General features: G+C 39.0%; 1 protein-coding gene and 1 non-coding gene across 2 annotated transcripts in view; both read left to right on the top strand.

Moving 5' to 3' along the window:
- LOC126191233 (ceramide transfer protein) overlaps positions 1-17,242 on the top strand; it is a 179,385-nt gene that overhangs the window by 60,108 nt on the left and 102,035 nt on the right. The window contains exon 3 of the mRNA XM_049932038.1: positions 14,076-14,187. Coding sequence (XP_049787995.1) covers positions 14,076-14,187 — 112 coding nt within the window. The remainder of the gene's footprint in view (positions 1-14,075; positions 14,188-17,242) is intronic.
- Trnai-aau (transfer RNA isoleucine (anticodon AAU)) lies at positions 12,260-12,331 on the top strand. The gene has a single exon. It is a non-coding gene; the product is annotated as a tRNA-Ile (tRNA).

The raw sequence follows: 17,242 nt of genomic DNA, 5'->3' as shown, positions 1-17,242 counted from the left end.
CTTTACTACTTTAAGTGTCTCATTTCCTAGTCTAATACCCTCAGCATCACCCGACTTAATTTGACTACATTCCATTATCCTCGCTTTGCTTTTGTTGATGTTCATCTTATATCCTTCTTTAAAGTCACTGTCCATTCCATTCAACTGCTCTTCGAAGTCCTTTGCTGTCTCTGACAGAATTACAATGTCATCGGCGAACCTCAAAGTTTTTATTTCTTCTCCATGGACTTTATACCTACTCCGAATTTTTCTTTTGTTTCCTTTACTGCTTGCTCAATATACAGATTGAATAACATCGGGGACAGGCTACAACCCTGTCTCACTCCCTTCCCAACCGCTGCTTCCCTTTCATGCCCCTCGACTCTTATAACTGTCATCTGGTTTCTGTACAAATTGTAAATAGCCTTTCGCTCCATGTATTTTACTCCTGCCACCTTTAGAATTTGAAAGAGAGTATTAGAGTCAACATTGTCAAAAGCTTTCTCTAAGTATACAAATGCTAGAAAAGTAGGTTTGCCTTTCCTTAATCTATTTTCTAAGATAAGTCGTAGGGTCAGTATTGCCTCACGTGTTCCAACATTTCTGCGGAATCCAAATTGATCTTCGCCGAGGTCAGCTTCTACCAGTTTTTCCATTGGTCTGTAAAGAATTTGCGTTAGTATTTTGCAGCTGTGACTTATTAAACTGATAGTTCGGTAATTTTCACATCTGTCAACACCTGCTTTCTTTGGGATTGGAATTATTATATTCTTCTTGAAGTCTGAGGGTATTTCGCCTGTCTCGTACATCTTGCTCACCAGATGGTAGAGTTTTATCAGGACTGGTTCTCCCAAGGCCGTCAGTAGTTCCAATGGAATGTTGTCTACTTCCGGGACCTTGTTTCGGCTTAGGTCTTTCAGTGCTCTGTCAAACTCTTCACGCAGTATCGTATCTCCCATTTCATCTTCATCTACATCCTCTTCCATTTCCATAATATTGTCCTCAAGTACATCGCCCTTGTATAGACCCTCTATATACTCCTTCCACCTTTCTGCTTTCCCTTCTTTGCTTAGAACTGGGTTTCCATCTGAGCTCTTGATATTCATACAAGTGGTTCTCTTTTCTCCAAATATCTCTTTAATTTTCCTGTAGGCAGTATCTATCTTACCCCTAGTGAGATAAGCCTCTACATCCTTACATTTGTCCTCTAGCCATCCCTGCTTAGCCATTTTGCACTTCCTGTCGATCTCATTTTTGAGACGTTTGTATTCCCTTTTGCGTGCTTCATTTACTGCATTTTTATATTTTCTCCTTTCATCAATTAAATTCAATATTTCTTCTGTTACCCAAGGATTTCTACTAGCCCTCGTCTTTTTACCTACTTGATCCTCTGCTACCTTCACTACTTCATCCCTCAGAGCTACCCTTTCTTCTTCTACTGTATTTCTTTCCCCCATTCCTGTCAATTGTTCCCTTATGCTCTCCCTGAAACTCTGTACAACCTCTGGTTCTTTCAGTTTATCCAGGTCCCATCTCCTTAAATTCCCAACTTTTTGCAGTTTCTTCAGTTTTAATCTATCTACAGTTCATAACCAACAGATTGTGGTCAGAGTCCACATCTGTCCCTGGAAATGTCTTACAATTTAAAACCTGGTTCCTAAATCTCTGTCTTACCATTATATAATCTATCTGATGCCTTCTAGTATCTCCAGGATTCTTCCAGGTATACAACTTTCTTTTATGATTCTTGAACCAAGTGTTAGCTATGATTAAGTTATGCTCTGTGCAAAATTCTACCAGACAGCTTCCTCTTTCATTTCTCTCCCCCAATCCATATTCACCCACTATGTTTCCTTCTCTCCCTTTTCCTACTCTCGAATTCCAGTCACCCATGACTATTAAATTTTCGTCTCCCTTCACTACCTGAATAATTTCTTTTATTTCATCATACATTTCATCAATTTCTTCATCATCTGCAGAGCTAGTTGGCATATAAACTTGTACCACTGTAGTAGTACTGTAGTGATGTGTTAAAGGTTGTAAAAATGATGCCGTTCATTGTGCTGTGGGATTACTTATTAGATGAGTGGGAAGTCCTACAGTTTGAAGAAGATGAACCAGATTTACACAACAGAGGTATTGACCATCTGACAGCAAAACATCACAAAAAGAGACTCATTATCGATATACCAAGCGGGGTAGTGCAGTGGTTACCGTATTTACTCGAATCTAAGACGCACTCGAATCTAAGCCGCACCCGAAAAATGAGACTCGAAATCGAGGAAAAAAATTTTCCCGAATCCATGCCGCACCTGAAATTTGAGACTCGAAATTCAAGGGGAGAGAAAAGTTTCAGGCCGCACCTCCAAATCAAAACAAAGTTGGTCCATTGTAATACGAGACACAATTTAGGTCGAATGAATGACGATACAGCTACAGGAGTTTGGTTCGAGTCGTAAGCTTAACAGTTAAGTTTTACCAGGTAGCCATTGCTATACGTCAGGCGCTCCGTCCGTATTTATACGGGTACCCTTCCTTTTCACGTGCTTCGTCTGGTTTGAATCGATTGCTTATTTTGCTTTGATCTGATAAGTGCCGTTTTCTTTGTTATAGGTTACGTCACTCTGAACTGAAAATGCATTACTGTACTGTGTCATGCATTGTTTGTCTCATTCTGATAGTGCGTGTTTACGGCCTGTCGCCGCGCGCGGCATGGCTTGCTTTTGTGCGCGCTACCGCCGCTTACAATTAAAAAAAAAAGAAAAGAGAGGAATCGTCTCACTAGCGAAACAATGGCAAGAGACTGCTATTTGTTGTTACTTACACTGCTTTCTTTGCTAATGATCAACAAGAACCAAATAATAGACTGCATATGATAGAATATGTTCTGAACGAGAGTTAGGCGAAAATTTTTCTCCGTTTGAAAATCTTTGCGGCCGCTTCTCTAGTACGTCAAATTCTGCACAGGAATTAGTCATCTTAGATTTAAAAATCTAATCAGTTGCCGTGCTTAATTTCTGACTGTATCACTATTAGGCATAAGAAAAATACGAATGTAAACATGACACGATACGTATATTCTTCCGCGTTCTAGTTTCGTAGTTTATTAGGCAGATAGGATTTAAATGAAATAGCAGCAAAAACGAAAGAATACGTGGCATAATGTTTACATTCATATTATTCTTATGGTGAAGAGAATACTGCATGTGATTCACATTTCGTCAGGTTCCTATTAGCAACCACCTCTTCTCACAGGTAGTAAAAAATTCAACACGTAGAGTTGGCCATATTGACAAACATCCCAAACAGTCTGGCCAGTCGGATTTTCGTAGTACATTGAAATTCTGCTACATTCGAAGAGGAACAATACGGAATTTGTATTTACTTCGTTGGATAATGTACGAAAATGCAGTGGTCGAAACTCGGGGCGGGGAAAAAAGCTCGTCTTCCACTTTTTTTTTTTTAATTTATTTACTGACTCAGAGATTTTGGCGCCAGTATTTATCTCTGTGCCTACAAAGCATCCCCTTGTAGCGCTACATATATTCGACGGCAGAAGTTAGTTGTGGCGGCACCTACCAACATTTTTCAGAACTTCCGCTTGCTTTACACTCGATTCTAAGCCGAAGGCGGTTTTTTGGATTACAAAAACCGGAAAAAAGTGCGGCTTAGATTCAAGTAAATACGGTAGCACAACGGTCTTGCATTCGGGAGGCCGACGGTTCAAACCCGCATCCGACCATCCTGATTTAGGTTTTCAGTGATTTCCCGAAATTGCTTAAGGCAAATGCCAGGATGGTTCCTTCTAAAGGGCATGGCCGTTTTCCTTTGCCATCTTTCCATAATCTGAGCGTGTGCTCCATCTCTAATGACCTCATTGTCGACGGGATGTTAAACGCTAATCTCCCTCTCCTCCTCCTCCTCCTCCATCATCCATAGATTTAAAGTATCAAAATGTTTCAAAGCTTGTTGAGGTTTCTCTTAATGTTGTTCAATGGAAATGCAAACATATAAAGAAGATATTCTGTATTTAAGTGCACATTAGGGGAAGAAAAGGCAGTGATTTTGTAAAAAGTGTCTTGCTGAAAGAGATGCTTTGGGACAGTAGCCCCATTGACATTCTGTGTCCATTGACTCACAGCTCATCAACTGTGGACAGGAAGCAAGCACGTGCAAATTATGCTACTTGTGAGGAAGAATTTGAAAGGGAAAGAAAACTTCAATTAGAAGAAAAATAAAAAGAGGAACAAAACCAAAGGCAACTTAAAACAGGAGATTAAAAGGATGAATAACACAAAATCAATTGACTGTGAGATAGCTACTCTGAAAGAAAAGGAAAAAAAGAACACCAACTATCTAAGGAGACATGAGAGTAGCTTTTCTCTCAAGCTTCAGCTAACTAAGGAAGAACTAAAAAGATTTAAAGACACTACACTGGCCCAGGATATTGTGCAGGGAGCACAAACCATATAAGTAGAAGAAAGAGTGAAAGAAAAGAAGGTAGAAACCACACAGAAAACTCTTGAGAAAAGAAAATCTAGTATGATTACTTCATTTTGCTGAGATTCCTAAGAAATACTAACCCAAAAATAACTTTGTGACATTTTTCCAACACTGAAGTATAGAATGTCATTTGTTGTAAAAATGTGATGACGCAGATTTTGTTTGTTAATTACGATTAACAATGCAAAATTACCAATCTACCTGCATATGTTAATTAATTTGTATGAAAGAAAAAGACGGCCATGCTCCATCCAAAATTATAGAAGAGAAATTTATTATCATCTTAATTGGTGTATTTAGAAGGGGATTATAAGATAGAAAATGATTCATTTGTGTCATATCTGTTTACTGAAATAATTTGTTACCTTTTAAAAATATTTTATCACCTTTTAATTACTGTTTTCAAATGTTTTGTCACCTTTCTTGACCTATTCAAGTGCCCCCATTGCTCTCCACCCTTCGTGTTTAATGTTGTTCCACTCAGAATTTAATCTTACTACAGTTGTATCACTCATTAACATGATACTCTGCTGTCTGTTGTTATGGTAGACCCATTTTCATGCAAGGAAAATGACTTTAACATCATCCCATATTAGCTTCTCTAGTAAAATTTATGATCTACACAATCAAAGGCACTGAGATAGTAGAAAATGCTAAAAGAGTGATTCTTTTTGTTATTATTTCTGTCAGGATTGAGTTTGTAAGGTCACATTTGCATTTACACAAGCTGAACTTGGCTGTTGGTAAAATGTTTTTCTCAGAAAAAGGGTTTAATTTTATGTTTTAAGTATTCTCGAAATGTTTTGAGAACATAGCAAAGAGTGAAAATGTAGGAAAGAGGAAGGATTGTCTATGATTGTAGAGTGGAATTACCAAAGGTGTTGAGTGCCAAAATGTTCATAACTGAGATTTTTGATCAGAAAGTGTATTAAGCTAAAGCCATTTCCCCAAGAATCATCTCCAGTTTGAAACTGATGGCAATAGATGGCACTCCTGTCAACTCCATTAGTCATGATCTTTTGAAAAGTGTTAAGCACCACATTGATATTCTCACTGATGTGATTCAAATCGGCGTAGTTAATGTTGGTAGTTCTGAATTTAGTGTTGTTCATGCCTTATGAGGCCAATTATATACATTACCTGTATTTAAAGTGAAAAGGATATATTTTATTGTTGTGACCATGTGTGCTAGTACAATATTTAAAGAGAAGAAACCTCCAGCACTTGAGGTACCTGAATTGCATGTTAAGGTTAATTATATAAAATTGTGATTTAAAACTGTAACCATTATATAGGATAGGTATTGGTTACTAATTTGGCAACCACCTTTGCTCTGTCCGCAAGGTAGTACTAGTGTGCAATCTCTTCTGCCATATTTCACATCTGTGAAATTGAATCCCTTGCTCTCCAAAAGCTGGAGAAACATTGCAGACACCACCTTCATAAGTTATCACCTAGAGTGCAGTCACTAATTTAAATCTACCGACCCTTGTGCCAGCTCTTATCACAGTCTCCTTCCCCATTTGCCAGACATTTTCACTGTAATTTGACTTCTAGCTACAAGCTCAGATACAGTGATACTTGAAAATATTTTCTGTAGTTTGAAAAAATAAAGTTTATAAATTGCTCTTTAAGGAAATTGTAAATATATTGACATGCTCTCAAATCTTTCATCATCACTAGGTGAGAAAAATAATACCATTTTCAGGATTTAAAATTTTTTATTGTAGTTTTTCATTTACAATATCTGAATAAAATTATGAATTTATATATCTCTATACAGTGATACTGAAAATTATATAAATGAGAATGACTTAATATTTCAGGTAGTCATTTTTTGTGTGGTGGATCTGGAAGCATGGTTGCACACAAAACCCCGCTTTACACACACCACACTGAAAAGACATATTTTCCCTTGGCTGCTCCTTGTTTCTTACTCCTCTCTGAGCATACACTGCAAGTTTTCTGCACTTTCTTTTTTCCTGGTGGCATTGGTATTCTCTTCAGGAAATGATTTCCAGCAAGTTGTTAAATATTAGTGCCGCTGGGGAAAGTTGAGGGCCAGTATTGTATGCCATGCACAGGTCCTTACAAACAGTAGTATTGAACTGGCTGGTACTAATATTTTTTTTGTTATCTGCATGTAGATTATACAAGCATTGGAAATAGCCATGAGAAATAGATGAAATGACAGTTTTCTCCATCGCCTCACAGAGTGAATCTGTATGACATTCTCTGGTCACATAGATCAACACTAAACTTTTTTTTTGTAACTGAGGACTGCTGCTGATTTGATTTTTTCCTCATCTTCTCCTGTCAGTATAGAAAATCATGTCTTCTCTGTGCCTTGTGCTTATCATGAAAACTGCTCCTTTGTCTTTCCATCATAGGGCTAAAATATTTTCCTTACAACAGAAAAGCATTTCATTTCATGGAAGAGATGTAGCACACAAATCAGATGACATTCCTCTTTTGTTCTTTTTGACAGTGCCAAAGAGACCATTGCCTTTTACTTCAACAGCTGTTTCTAATGAAAAACTGGTATAGTACCAGTCAGTGAACAGTGTGTAACCGTTTCCTACTAAATTGTCAAGCAGTCATAGGACAACATTGGGTACAACACTGTAGTGCACACAGAATACTTCAAAGTTCCAAATGTACCCAGACTGTGCCTCTGAAAGCATGTTTAGCTTGATTCCATGTCGGTACAGTTTTTGTGGCCTATATTGTTGGAAACTGAGATGTCCCCGAAATGGATATACCCCTTCATCAATTGTGATGTTACAGTTCAGTTGCACCTCTGACATATCTTCTGCTTCCCAGGTGTACTTTGAATAATGGATCGAACCCTGGCTCGCCTTAATCTTTCATTTGGTTTTTATCATTTAGGAGAATGAAGTTTGGAGGTATTAGCAGAAACCTGTTTCTGCTCATCATGTTTAGACAAAAACTGCAAGAAACTACTGTATTTGTGCTCCAGTGATCTACAATTCATGGTTGCATAAACACCAGTATAGAGTGGAATCATATTTGAGATGAAATCTCACTCCAGTCATCATTCCTCTGCACTATTGTCTGTTTCCTACCTGACATTTGCTGTCAGAAAGTAGACCACCCTTTGCCACAACATGCAGCTGGACAAAACATACTTGACTTCAAAGGCTGCTTTTCACTATCCAAGTCATCTGGATCCTTCCCACCTTAACAGACGGTAAAATGCTATCCCCACACTCCCAACCCAACAGTTTCCACCCCCTGTGTCTTACTACCTCCTCCCTGTTTTAGTCTCCCACCCTCTTTGTGTGCCTTCCTCTGCCAACGCACCTGTCCCTCTTTACCCTCACTGGCTCATCTCCTTTTTTGCTCCCCATTTTCCCCCTACACATCTCCCTGCCCTTGTTGGAATGTGGTCCCTACACGTTCCGCCAGACAATTCTCTTCTCCTCCCCCACACTTCTACCCTGCTATGCTTCCCCCTTCCCTGCCCCGTCCAGACTGCTGCTTCTGTTCTGTGTGAGGTTGCATTCCAGTCCGAGCTGCTGGAGATGGTGGTCGTGTGTGTGTGTGTGTGTGTGTGTGTGTGTGTGTGTGTGTGTGTGTGTGTTTCCTTTTCTGATGAAGGCTTTTGCTAAAAGCTAATGTGTAAGTATATTCTCATTTTCTGCAGTTCAGTTTATCACCTTTACGGTGAACAGCAATCTCTCTCTCTTCCTTATATTGTTGATATTCTGACCTGGAGTTTCCATTACTTAACTTACATCTTTATAATTCATTCTTACAGAAAATATGGTAATGCAAATTCAAATGCGGAGAACTTGACAAAGATTCAAAGCTGCATGCCTTCATTGAATTCTGTAAGCTGGATTGGATAAGCCAAGACACGTTCCCATTGGAGAGATCCAGAAACACCAAAAACATAATAATGAGAGTGAAGGTACCAGTAGGCAGCAGATTACTGCAATGTACATGGTGTGTTCAAAAAAATACCATAACTTCGTTCACAAATTGTTTTATGCTTACCTTTTACTTAATGTGCATGGTCTCCTTCGAAATACTCAGCACCACAATTGATATGCCACTGCTAACATCGTTTCCAGTTCCAGAAGCAGGCTTGGAACACCTCTTGTTCTATCGCATGAAGTTCTCATCCTTTCAACAGGGTTTTGAACTTTAGAAATAAAGTAAGTCCACAGGGGCCAGCTATGGAGTGTACGGAGGACTTTGACTGCTATAGTCATGCACCAAGAGGGATGAATGTGTGGGTGTATTGACATGATGCAAGAACCACGAATTGTCTTGCACATTTAGACCATTTCCTTCTCACATTTTCTTGCAGGCATCGCAACACGTACCAATAGTATCATCGATTAACAGTTTCTCCCTGTGGCACGAATTCATGATGAAGTAAGCCTTCAGAGTCTAGGAAAACTATCAGCATGGCTTTGACATTTGACCTGACCTGACGAGCTTGTTTTGGTCTTGGAGAACCTCTCCTGACCCATTGTGAAGATAGAACCTTGGTCTCAACTTCAGAACCATAGACTCCCATCTCTTCACTAGCTGTGATTCCCTTAAGGAACATCTCATTCTAATTTTGCGCAATCCAAAAGCCCTTCACAGATTGTGAGGCGAAGGTCTTTCTGGTCATGACTCATGAGGCGAGGGACGAATGCACCACGTGCCACCAAGCACATAGTGCATTCTAAGATGCCACGTCAGGATTTCATGACATGATCCAACTGAAATGTTACGTTCTTCCGCAATCTCTTGGACATTCAGTCTTTGATTGGCACGCACAATTTTGTTGACGTTCCTGACATGAGCGCCATCGATAGATTTCCTGAACGAGGCTCATCTTTAACTTCTGTCCATCCATTTTTAAACTGTAAGAATCATTCGTAACACCAAATACGGCTTAAGCACTCATCATAGCTTTCTGCATCATGTGGTGTGTCTCTGTAAAGGTTCTCTTGAATTTCATGCAAAATTTAATACAGACACATTGCTCCTCTAACTTTGCTATCTCAGAATTTGCAAACTCTGCGACACAATGTTCTAATCAATACAGCAGTGAACAATAACTAACAGACATACAAAATGAAAGCTTTGGTAACTGCACTTTAAACATAGGCGTGTGCTGGGATGCCAGTTGCATTTTGCTCCAACATACCATTGTTGTGAAATTATGGATGTTTCGAAATTTTTTTGAATAGACGTCATACAGTGTCCCAAATGGGAAACGTGACTTGATTCACGTTTGCAAAAATACATTAATGAACATGTGTGATGTAGGCTACAAAGAAATAGAAGTGGTAATTTCTAAAAAGGATCAGGGTGACATAAGTTACTTTGACATCAGGGAATTTAATATACTCTCTAAGTATACAGATGACGATGAGTGCTGATTGAAAAATCATGTTAATTAATTTTCAAAGCCATTACTCAAAGGCAGCATTTAACAACCAATTTCTAAGTCCAGACTTGAATATCCACAAAATGTCAGTTGCATTTAATGAAATATTTCCAAACAACAAAGTTACATACATATGGTATAAGAAGGTCTTCAAGCAAAAATTTCCTGAACTGAAATTCCATCACCCCAGGCTAGATAAATGTGAAAACTGTGACAACCTGCAATGTGAAATTCGAGAATAAACTCTACAACGTTTACATGCAAAACATGCACTAGAATTGCACCTTTGTAAGTAGGTTGTGCGGAAAATGAGATGAATCCACAGTTGCTCTTACTTAAGTGCCGGGAAGTGAAATATCTACTATTTCTATGGATTTGCAGCAAGTGTCCCTACACTTACTCATTCTGAAATGTGTTAACTTCGTCAGTTAAGCTGTTTTAACTTCTGCACCAGCTTAGGTGACATCCAGACTCCCTATGTGTGTGTTTATGTCATGAAGGTACTGTTAATAGTTAATAAAATAGCTTCATGTCTTATAAGTTATTTAGCGTAATTTTCTTGTTAGCAGTCAAGGCTATTTACAATGAAACAGATAGTTTGCTCTTGTTGAGGAGCATAAAATAGTAATGAAGTCATTTGTCCGAGCAGATCTTGAAAAAGTGATTACATCATCAAAAATATAAAGAATTTCAAAGTTGTACATATGGAGGCAATTTGTTGCAGAATTCTTAATTTTAATTAACAAAATGAACATAAAAAATGCCTCCTGGTACTGAGTAGATGCGAGATATCCTAGAGAAAATGTAATGAAAACAATTTTCAGTGATATAGAAGACTGGAAAGAATTTCATGTTTGAAAAAAGGGAAGACACAGAGGTATACACAGAAATCTGGAATACCTGTCCTGAAATGTCAAAATAGTATCACTACTGGAAAGAAGAAAGATCTGTTGTCAGTGTTGGACTACCTTCCTGAAGAAGTAAAGTCATTCTGCATTGAACTGTCAGGAATAATGGTGAAAAGTGTTCATATTCATATTGTTTAATGTCAGTTTTGTGTTGATAAAGACATTTTGTTTTATTATTGTTTGAAAAATATGTTTTTGCAAGATCAGTGACATAACATTATCATGTTTCATATTGTTTAACACCAGTTTTTTATTGATGAAGACATTTTAGTTATATTATATATTAGTTACTTGTCACTGTGTTCCTGGCCTTGTGACATGGTGCATTATCTTGTTGAAAAATTCCACTGGCATTGAGAAACATGATTGTCGTGGAGGATTGTATGTGTCTGCAACCAGTGTATGAGACTATTTGGCCACCATGGTACCTTTCACAAGCCCCATTTGACTCATGGATGCCCACGTGAATGTTCCCCAGAGCATAATCAACTTATCACCATCCTGCAGTACAGGTGTCAGGGAGCTGTTCCCCTGTAACTGTGACCTCAGTTGCCTGAGACTGCAGTCGTGTGTGCGAGTTGCGTTTGCGTGAGTGCAACTTTTCTTTTCACAATATTTTTATTAACACACAGTATTGTTTATAATAGAACAGCAATGTTTTGTCATGTGACACCTTTGAGAATTATGCTCTTCAATTAGAAATTGCTTACTTAAGTGGATGTTGCTGCCTTGTATTTCAGTCTTTCGGTCATACATCTTGAATCATCAACTGTATATAAAGGCTGCTCATGCGGCCCACTACCTTGTCATTACAAGATCTTCAGCTGGAATACTATCATAGTAAGAAGAGTTACTGCTTTTTGGTGACCGAGCGAGGTGACGCAGTGGTTCGCACACTGGACTCGCATTTGGGAGGAAGATGGTTCAAACTCATGTCTGGCCATCCTGATTTAGGCTTACCGTGATTTCCCTAAATCGCTTCGGGCAAATGCTGGGATGGTTTGTTTGTAGGGGCACAGCCGACTTCCTTCTCCATTCTTCCCTAAACTGATGGGATTGATGACCTCCTTGTTTGGTCCCCTCCCACAATCAACCAACAAACTGCTTGTCATTTATCCAATGATTTTTGTGATCTCTTTGGCAATTGATGTGGTAAAAATAATGTGTGTTGGCGGTGATGGTGATGGAGCATGCAGTACCTATCTAAGTAAGTCTAAAGGATGTCTTTTAAATCGTCCTTTTTTCCCCTATGTTTACAACTACTGTTAGAAGAATACATAAAATTTAGTATCTAGTGATTTGAATTTATGATATTTTGTCTCATTGCTACTGTCGTCAGTTGATTATACTTGGTCATATCAACTTTATTTTTTACAATAGACTGGAGTGGCAGTAAGTATTTGGATCAAGAAGGAAGGTGTGCCAGGGTAATCCATGCAGTTGTGTAAACCACTGTGCCAAGGTGGCTTAATGGTAAATGTACTTGCCTAATAAGCAGGAGACCTGGGATCAAGTCCCAGCCTTGGTACAGATTTTTACTCGCAGCTTCAATCTATATACATAAAAATGATACCTGTACGAGACCAGTAAAGCCTCTGACATTGTATCATTTCACTTTACTTTTTGTTTTGTGGTTAGTAATAATGTCTGCAAAGTACTACTTCAGTGTGACTTCATGGTGCGAGTTAATTACTATTGTCTCTGTGCGAACTCATCAGATTGTAGTGGCCAACAGTGTGTGGGAAAATTAGTAGGACTATTCATTTCAAAACTAACACTTTCATGTTTGTCATGTGAGAAGCAGAAATCTTTATTTAAACCTAAAAAGAAGATTAAAGGAGGATACAGTAAACAAGTAAAAAAAATATCAATGTTACAAAATGTATAATGTTATAAAAGTGGACTTTAGATGAAAGTACTTGATGTTGATGTGTTTCTGGAAGTGACATTTTTAACCTTAGTTACTCTATCTGTCACCATTCATTCTGTTAGTGGCCATGAAAACGTAACTTGTCAAATGACGGCTGTGGTTTACCAAATTGCATTCACTTTTTGTTGTTGATACAAAGGCCAGTTAAAAGTTTGTGACTGAGGTTGTGGCATACGTAAGAGGTGAAACAGTATTTATTTGGATGGAACCTGCATAGCTAGCAATATAGAACTGAAATGTCTACTAGTATCATGTGGTGACAATGTCAGAATAAAATGCTGTATATAAGCAGTCATCAGCATGCAGAGGAGTTGCTCCCGTAACAGAAATGTGATGAGTGAGTGTACTGCTCCTTGTTCTTACACTATCAATAGCACACTAGTGGAAGAAATGTTCTTTGATACCTCCATCTGCGACTAGTGCCGACATCAGTAACATACATTCCAAAAAAGCTGTGAAGGGGAGCTTCAGCAACTTGTTGATGCCTTGTTGTTACTGATAATACAAGACACTCTCACCAGGTAACACCAAAAGTATACTTGATGTTGGTTTGAAAATTGATTTTCAAATATTCTTTAGTATTCAGATAGGTGTTCCCTGGGAACCCGAGAACATTTCAAAATTACACCAGGAAAGCATAATGTCACACAGTGTGGAAATTATTGTCTGTAGACATGAAAGATGGTGAATTTCCGTGTTCAGCAGGTAATATGATGTCTATTTCTTAGGCTGCTGTGTAGTTGGTAATTCCTCCAGTGTGTAGTAATTGCTGGAGAATATTACTTGTAAAGATACCTGGCAGGACTGCCTGGGCGGAACAGTTAATCAGAGCTGATGTCACATTAATGGCTTTTACTTGACATCTGACCAAAAAGAACAGTTAATGTTTTGTGATTCTCTCTTTTATTATTTGTACCAGAACTACTTGACAAGTATTTAAAGGACCAGATATCATTCAGGGGAAAATATGGGTAATTTCTGAAAGTAGGTTCCAGAACAGGTAGATTAGGCCGAGATCATACAACAAAAAACTAAATGTCAAATTGCACTGCACCTACATATTTATTTAGAGTATCAAGTTCATTCTTAATTTTCATAAATTTCAAGTTTGAACTATAAGAATGTGGTGTTGGTGGTGTGGAGGACTCCTTGGAAGACCTCTTTGAGATTTGGGAAGTAGTTCAGATAATTATCATGATCGTCGTGTCTTTGTCCGTAGTGTGTGTGTGTGTGTGTGTGTGTGTGTGTGTGTGTGTGTTTTCCCTCATAGACTACACCGTATTAAGTACAAGTGAAGAACTATTTTTAGTTGGTAAATTCGGATTTCTGGTGAATGTTACAGGCTGAATCCGGTTATGGCAGTGAGAACAACTTGAAACGTCACGGTAGTGCCGTATCGCTGACTTCAAACACTTTATCAACAGCTTCTACATCAAGTTTCAAGAAGGGTAGAGGTACAGCTTAAGAGATCAATTTGCTTTACAGCTCTTAATCTACTGTAGTTCTGTATGTGTACAGCTCCACCCTTCATGAACCATGGACCTTGCTGACTTGGGGTGACTTGAGTGGAGCAGTACAGATAGCCATATTGTAAGTGCAGCCACATTGATTCTTGAAGAGAGCCTTTTCAGTAGTTGCAGGGGCAACCATCTAAATGACTGACTGAACTGCTCTTGTAGCACTAGCCAAAACAGCTTTGCTGTATTGGTACTGCAAGCAGCTGAAAGAAAACAGAAACTACAACCACAGTTGTTCCTGAAGGAATGCAGCTCTTATGTGTAGTTAAATGATGATAGCGTTCTCTTGGGTAAAATATTCTGGAGGTAAAATAGTCATGCATTTGAAACTCAAGGCGGGGGACAACTTAGGAGAATACTGTCATCAGGGAAAACAAAACTCATTCTACGGGTTGGAGTGTAGAATGTTAAGTCCCTTAATTGGATAGAGAGGTTACAGCATTTAAGAAGGAAAATTGGTAGGTTGAAATTAGATATAGGTGGCAGGGTAAAGAGGACTTCTGGCCTGTTGATTATAGGGTTGTAAGTGTGAAGTTGACTGAGGATAATGCAGGAGTAGGTATAATAATGAAAAAGAAAATAGAAATGTGAATAAGCTAGACGTGAAGCCAGAACCCATCATAGTAGTATTAGTTTATTGTATTGCAGATAGCTCCACAGATGATGAAGATATTGAACAAAATGTATTATGAGAGAAAAGAAATTATTCAGTTTAGTGAGTGAAAATTTAAAGGAAAAGCAGGAGAAGGAAAAATTGTAGGGGAATACAGACAGAAGAAGGGGGGAGAAATGAAAGTAGTAGTAGTCTGGAAGAATTTTGCACAGAGCTTAACTTAATCATTGCTAATGCTTGGTTTAAGACTCAAGAAACAAAGTTGTATACGTGCAAGAGCCTTCAGGAAACTAAGGTTTCACATTAAATATGTAATGGTAAAGCAGAGATCTTGGAACCAGATTTTAAACTGTAAGACATTTCCAGGGGCAGGTGCGAACTGTGAGCATAATTTATTGGTTATGAACTGTAACTTAAACATAAGAAATTGCAAAAAGTTAGGAAATTACAGAGATGGGACATGGATAATTTGATATACGTAAATCTGACATGGTGGAAAGAGTTAGCAGGAGTCTGTGGCTGTTTGCTTATGATGGTGTAGTTTAGGGAAGGTGTCATCATTGAGTGACTGTAGGAGGATACAATATGACTAAGACAAACTCCATAGTTGGTGTGATGAATGGCAGCTAGCTCTAAAAGTAGACAAATGTAAGTTAATGCAGATGAATAGGAAAAACAAATCTATAATGTCAAGAGTACAGCATCAGTAGCATGCCGCTTGGCACAGTCGCGTGGATTAAATATTTAGGTGTAACATTGCAAAGCAATATGAAATGGAATGACCATGTAAGGATTGTTGTAGGGAAGGAGAATGGTTGACTATATTTTATTGGAAGAATTTTAAGAGACTGCATATAGGACACTAGGACACCCCATTGTTGAGTACTGTTAAGAGTATTTGGGATCTGCACCAGGTCGGATTAAAGGAAGACATTGAAGCAGTTCAGAGGCAGGTTGCTAGATTTGTTACCGGTAGTTTCAAACAACATGCAAGTATTACAGAGATGCTATGGGAACTCGAATGGAACTCATTGGAGGGAAGGCACCTTTTTTTCCCACAGGTATTGTTATTGAGAAACTCTAGAGAACTGGCATTTGATGCTGACAGCAGAACAGTTCTACTGCTGCCATCATACATTTCACATAAGGATCATGAAGATAAGATAGGAGAGATTAGAGCTCGTATGGAGGCATATAGACTGTTGTTTCTTTCTCTCTGTTTGCAAGTGGAACAGAAAAGGAAATTACTGTTAGTCACAAGTTCCCTTCCACCATGCACCCCACGGTGGCTTGCAGAATATGTATGTAGCTGCAAATGGAAGAACAAGACATTGTTGAGAGTTGCAGAGGGATCATTAGATAACAATTGACTGCAACAGGAGAAACGAATACAGTAAAATATGAAAGGAGAAAATACAAAAGTGCAGCAGATGAGGCAGGTGAAAGTGAATACAGGTGCCTAATAGACGATATTGGCAGAAATTGCAAAATGGGTAAGCAGCAAATGTTAGAGACAAATGAAAGGCTGTAGAAGCATGTATAACATAGCCTATATAGGAAGAGGAAAGGGGCCTGTGGAGAGAAGACAAGCAACTGTATGTTTAATAAAAGCTGGCAAGTGCTAAATAAAGAAGGGAATATGCACTGAGGTGACAAAAGTCATGGGGTACCTCCTAATAGCGTGTCGGACTTCCATTTGCCCGGCGTAGTGCCGCAGCTCGACATGCCATGGACTCAACAAGTCATTGGAAGTTTCCTGCTGCCTCTATATCCATCCATAATTGTGAAAGAGTTTCAAGTACAGGATTTTGTGCACAAACTGAGCTCTCGATTATGTCCCATAAATGTGTGTGGAATTCATGTCGGGCAGTCTGGCGTGACGATATGATTCGCTCGAATTGTCCAGAATGTCCTTCAGATCAGTTGTGAACAATTGTGGTCCAGTGATAGAGCATGTGGTAATCCATAAGCATCAACACGTAAGTTGCCCCAGTCCGCCGCTCGTGGTCTCGCGGTAGCGTTCTCGCTTCCCGAGCACGGGGTCCCGGGTTCGATTCCCGGCGGGGTCAGGGATTTTCACCTGCCTCGAGATGACTGGGTGTTTGTGTTGTCCTCGTCATTTCATCGTCATCCAGGAAAGTGGCGAAATTGGACTGAGCAAAGATTGGGTAATCGTACGGGCGCTGATAACCACGGAGTTGAGCGCCCCACAAACCAAAACATCATCATCAACGCAAGTTGCCCAATGTGGCATCAACTGGAAAGACTTGAAACTTGGCGGCCAAAAATCCCCAGGTGGGGACTCGTGGCCGTCAATGCCATATGATTATCTCTTATTCATCCATAAATATTTAATTGCTGAACATTTGCAAGTGGTCT

The sequence above is a fragment of the Schistocerca cancellata genome, chromosome 6 (genome assembly GCF_023864275.1).
Source record: "Schistocerca cancellata isolate TAMUIC-IGC-003103 chromosome 6, iqSchCanc2.1, whole genome shotgun sequence".
Lineage (NCBI taxonomy): Eukaryota > Metazoa > Arthropoda > Insecta > Orthoptera > Acrididae > Schistocerca > Schistocerca cancellata.
This window is presented reverse-complemented; position numbering and strand designations above follow the sequence as displayed.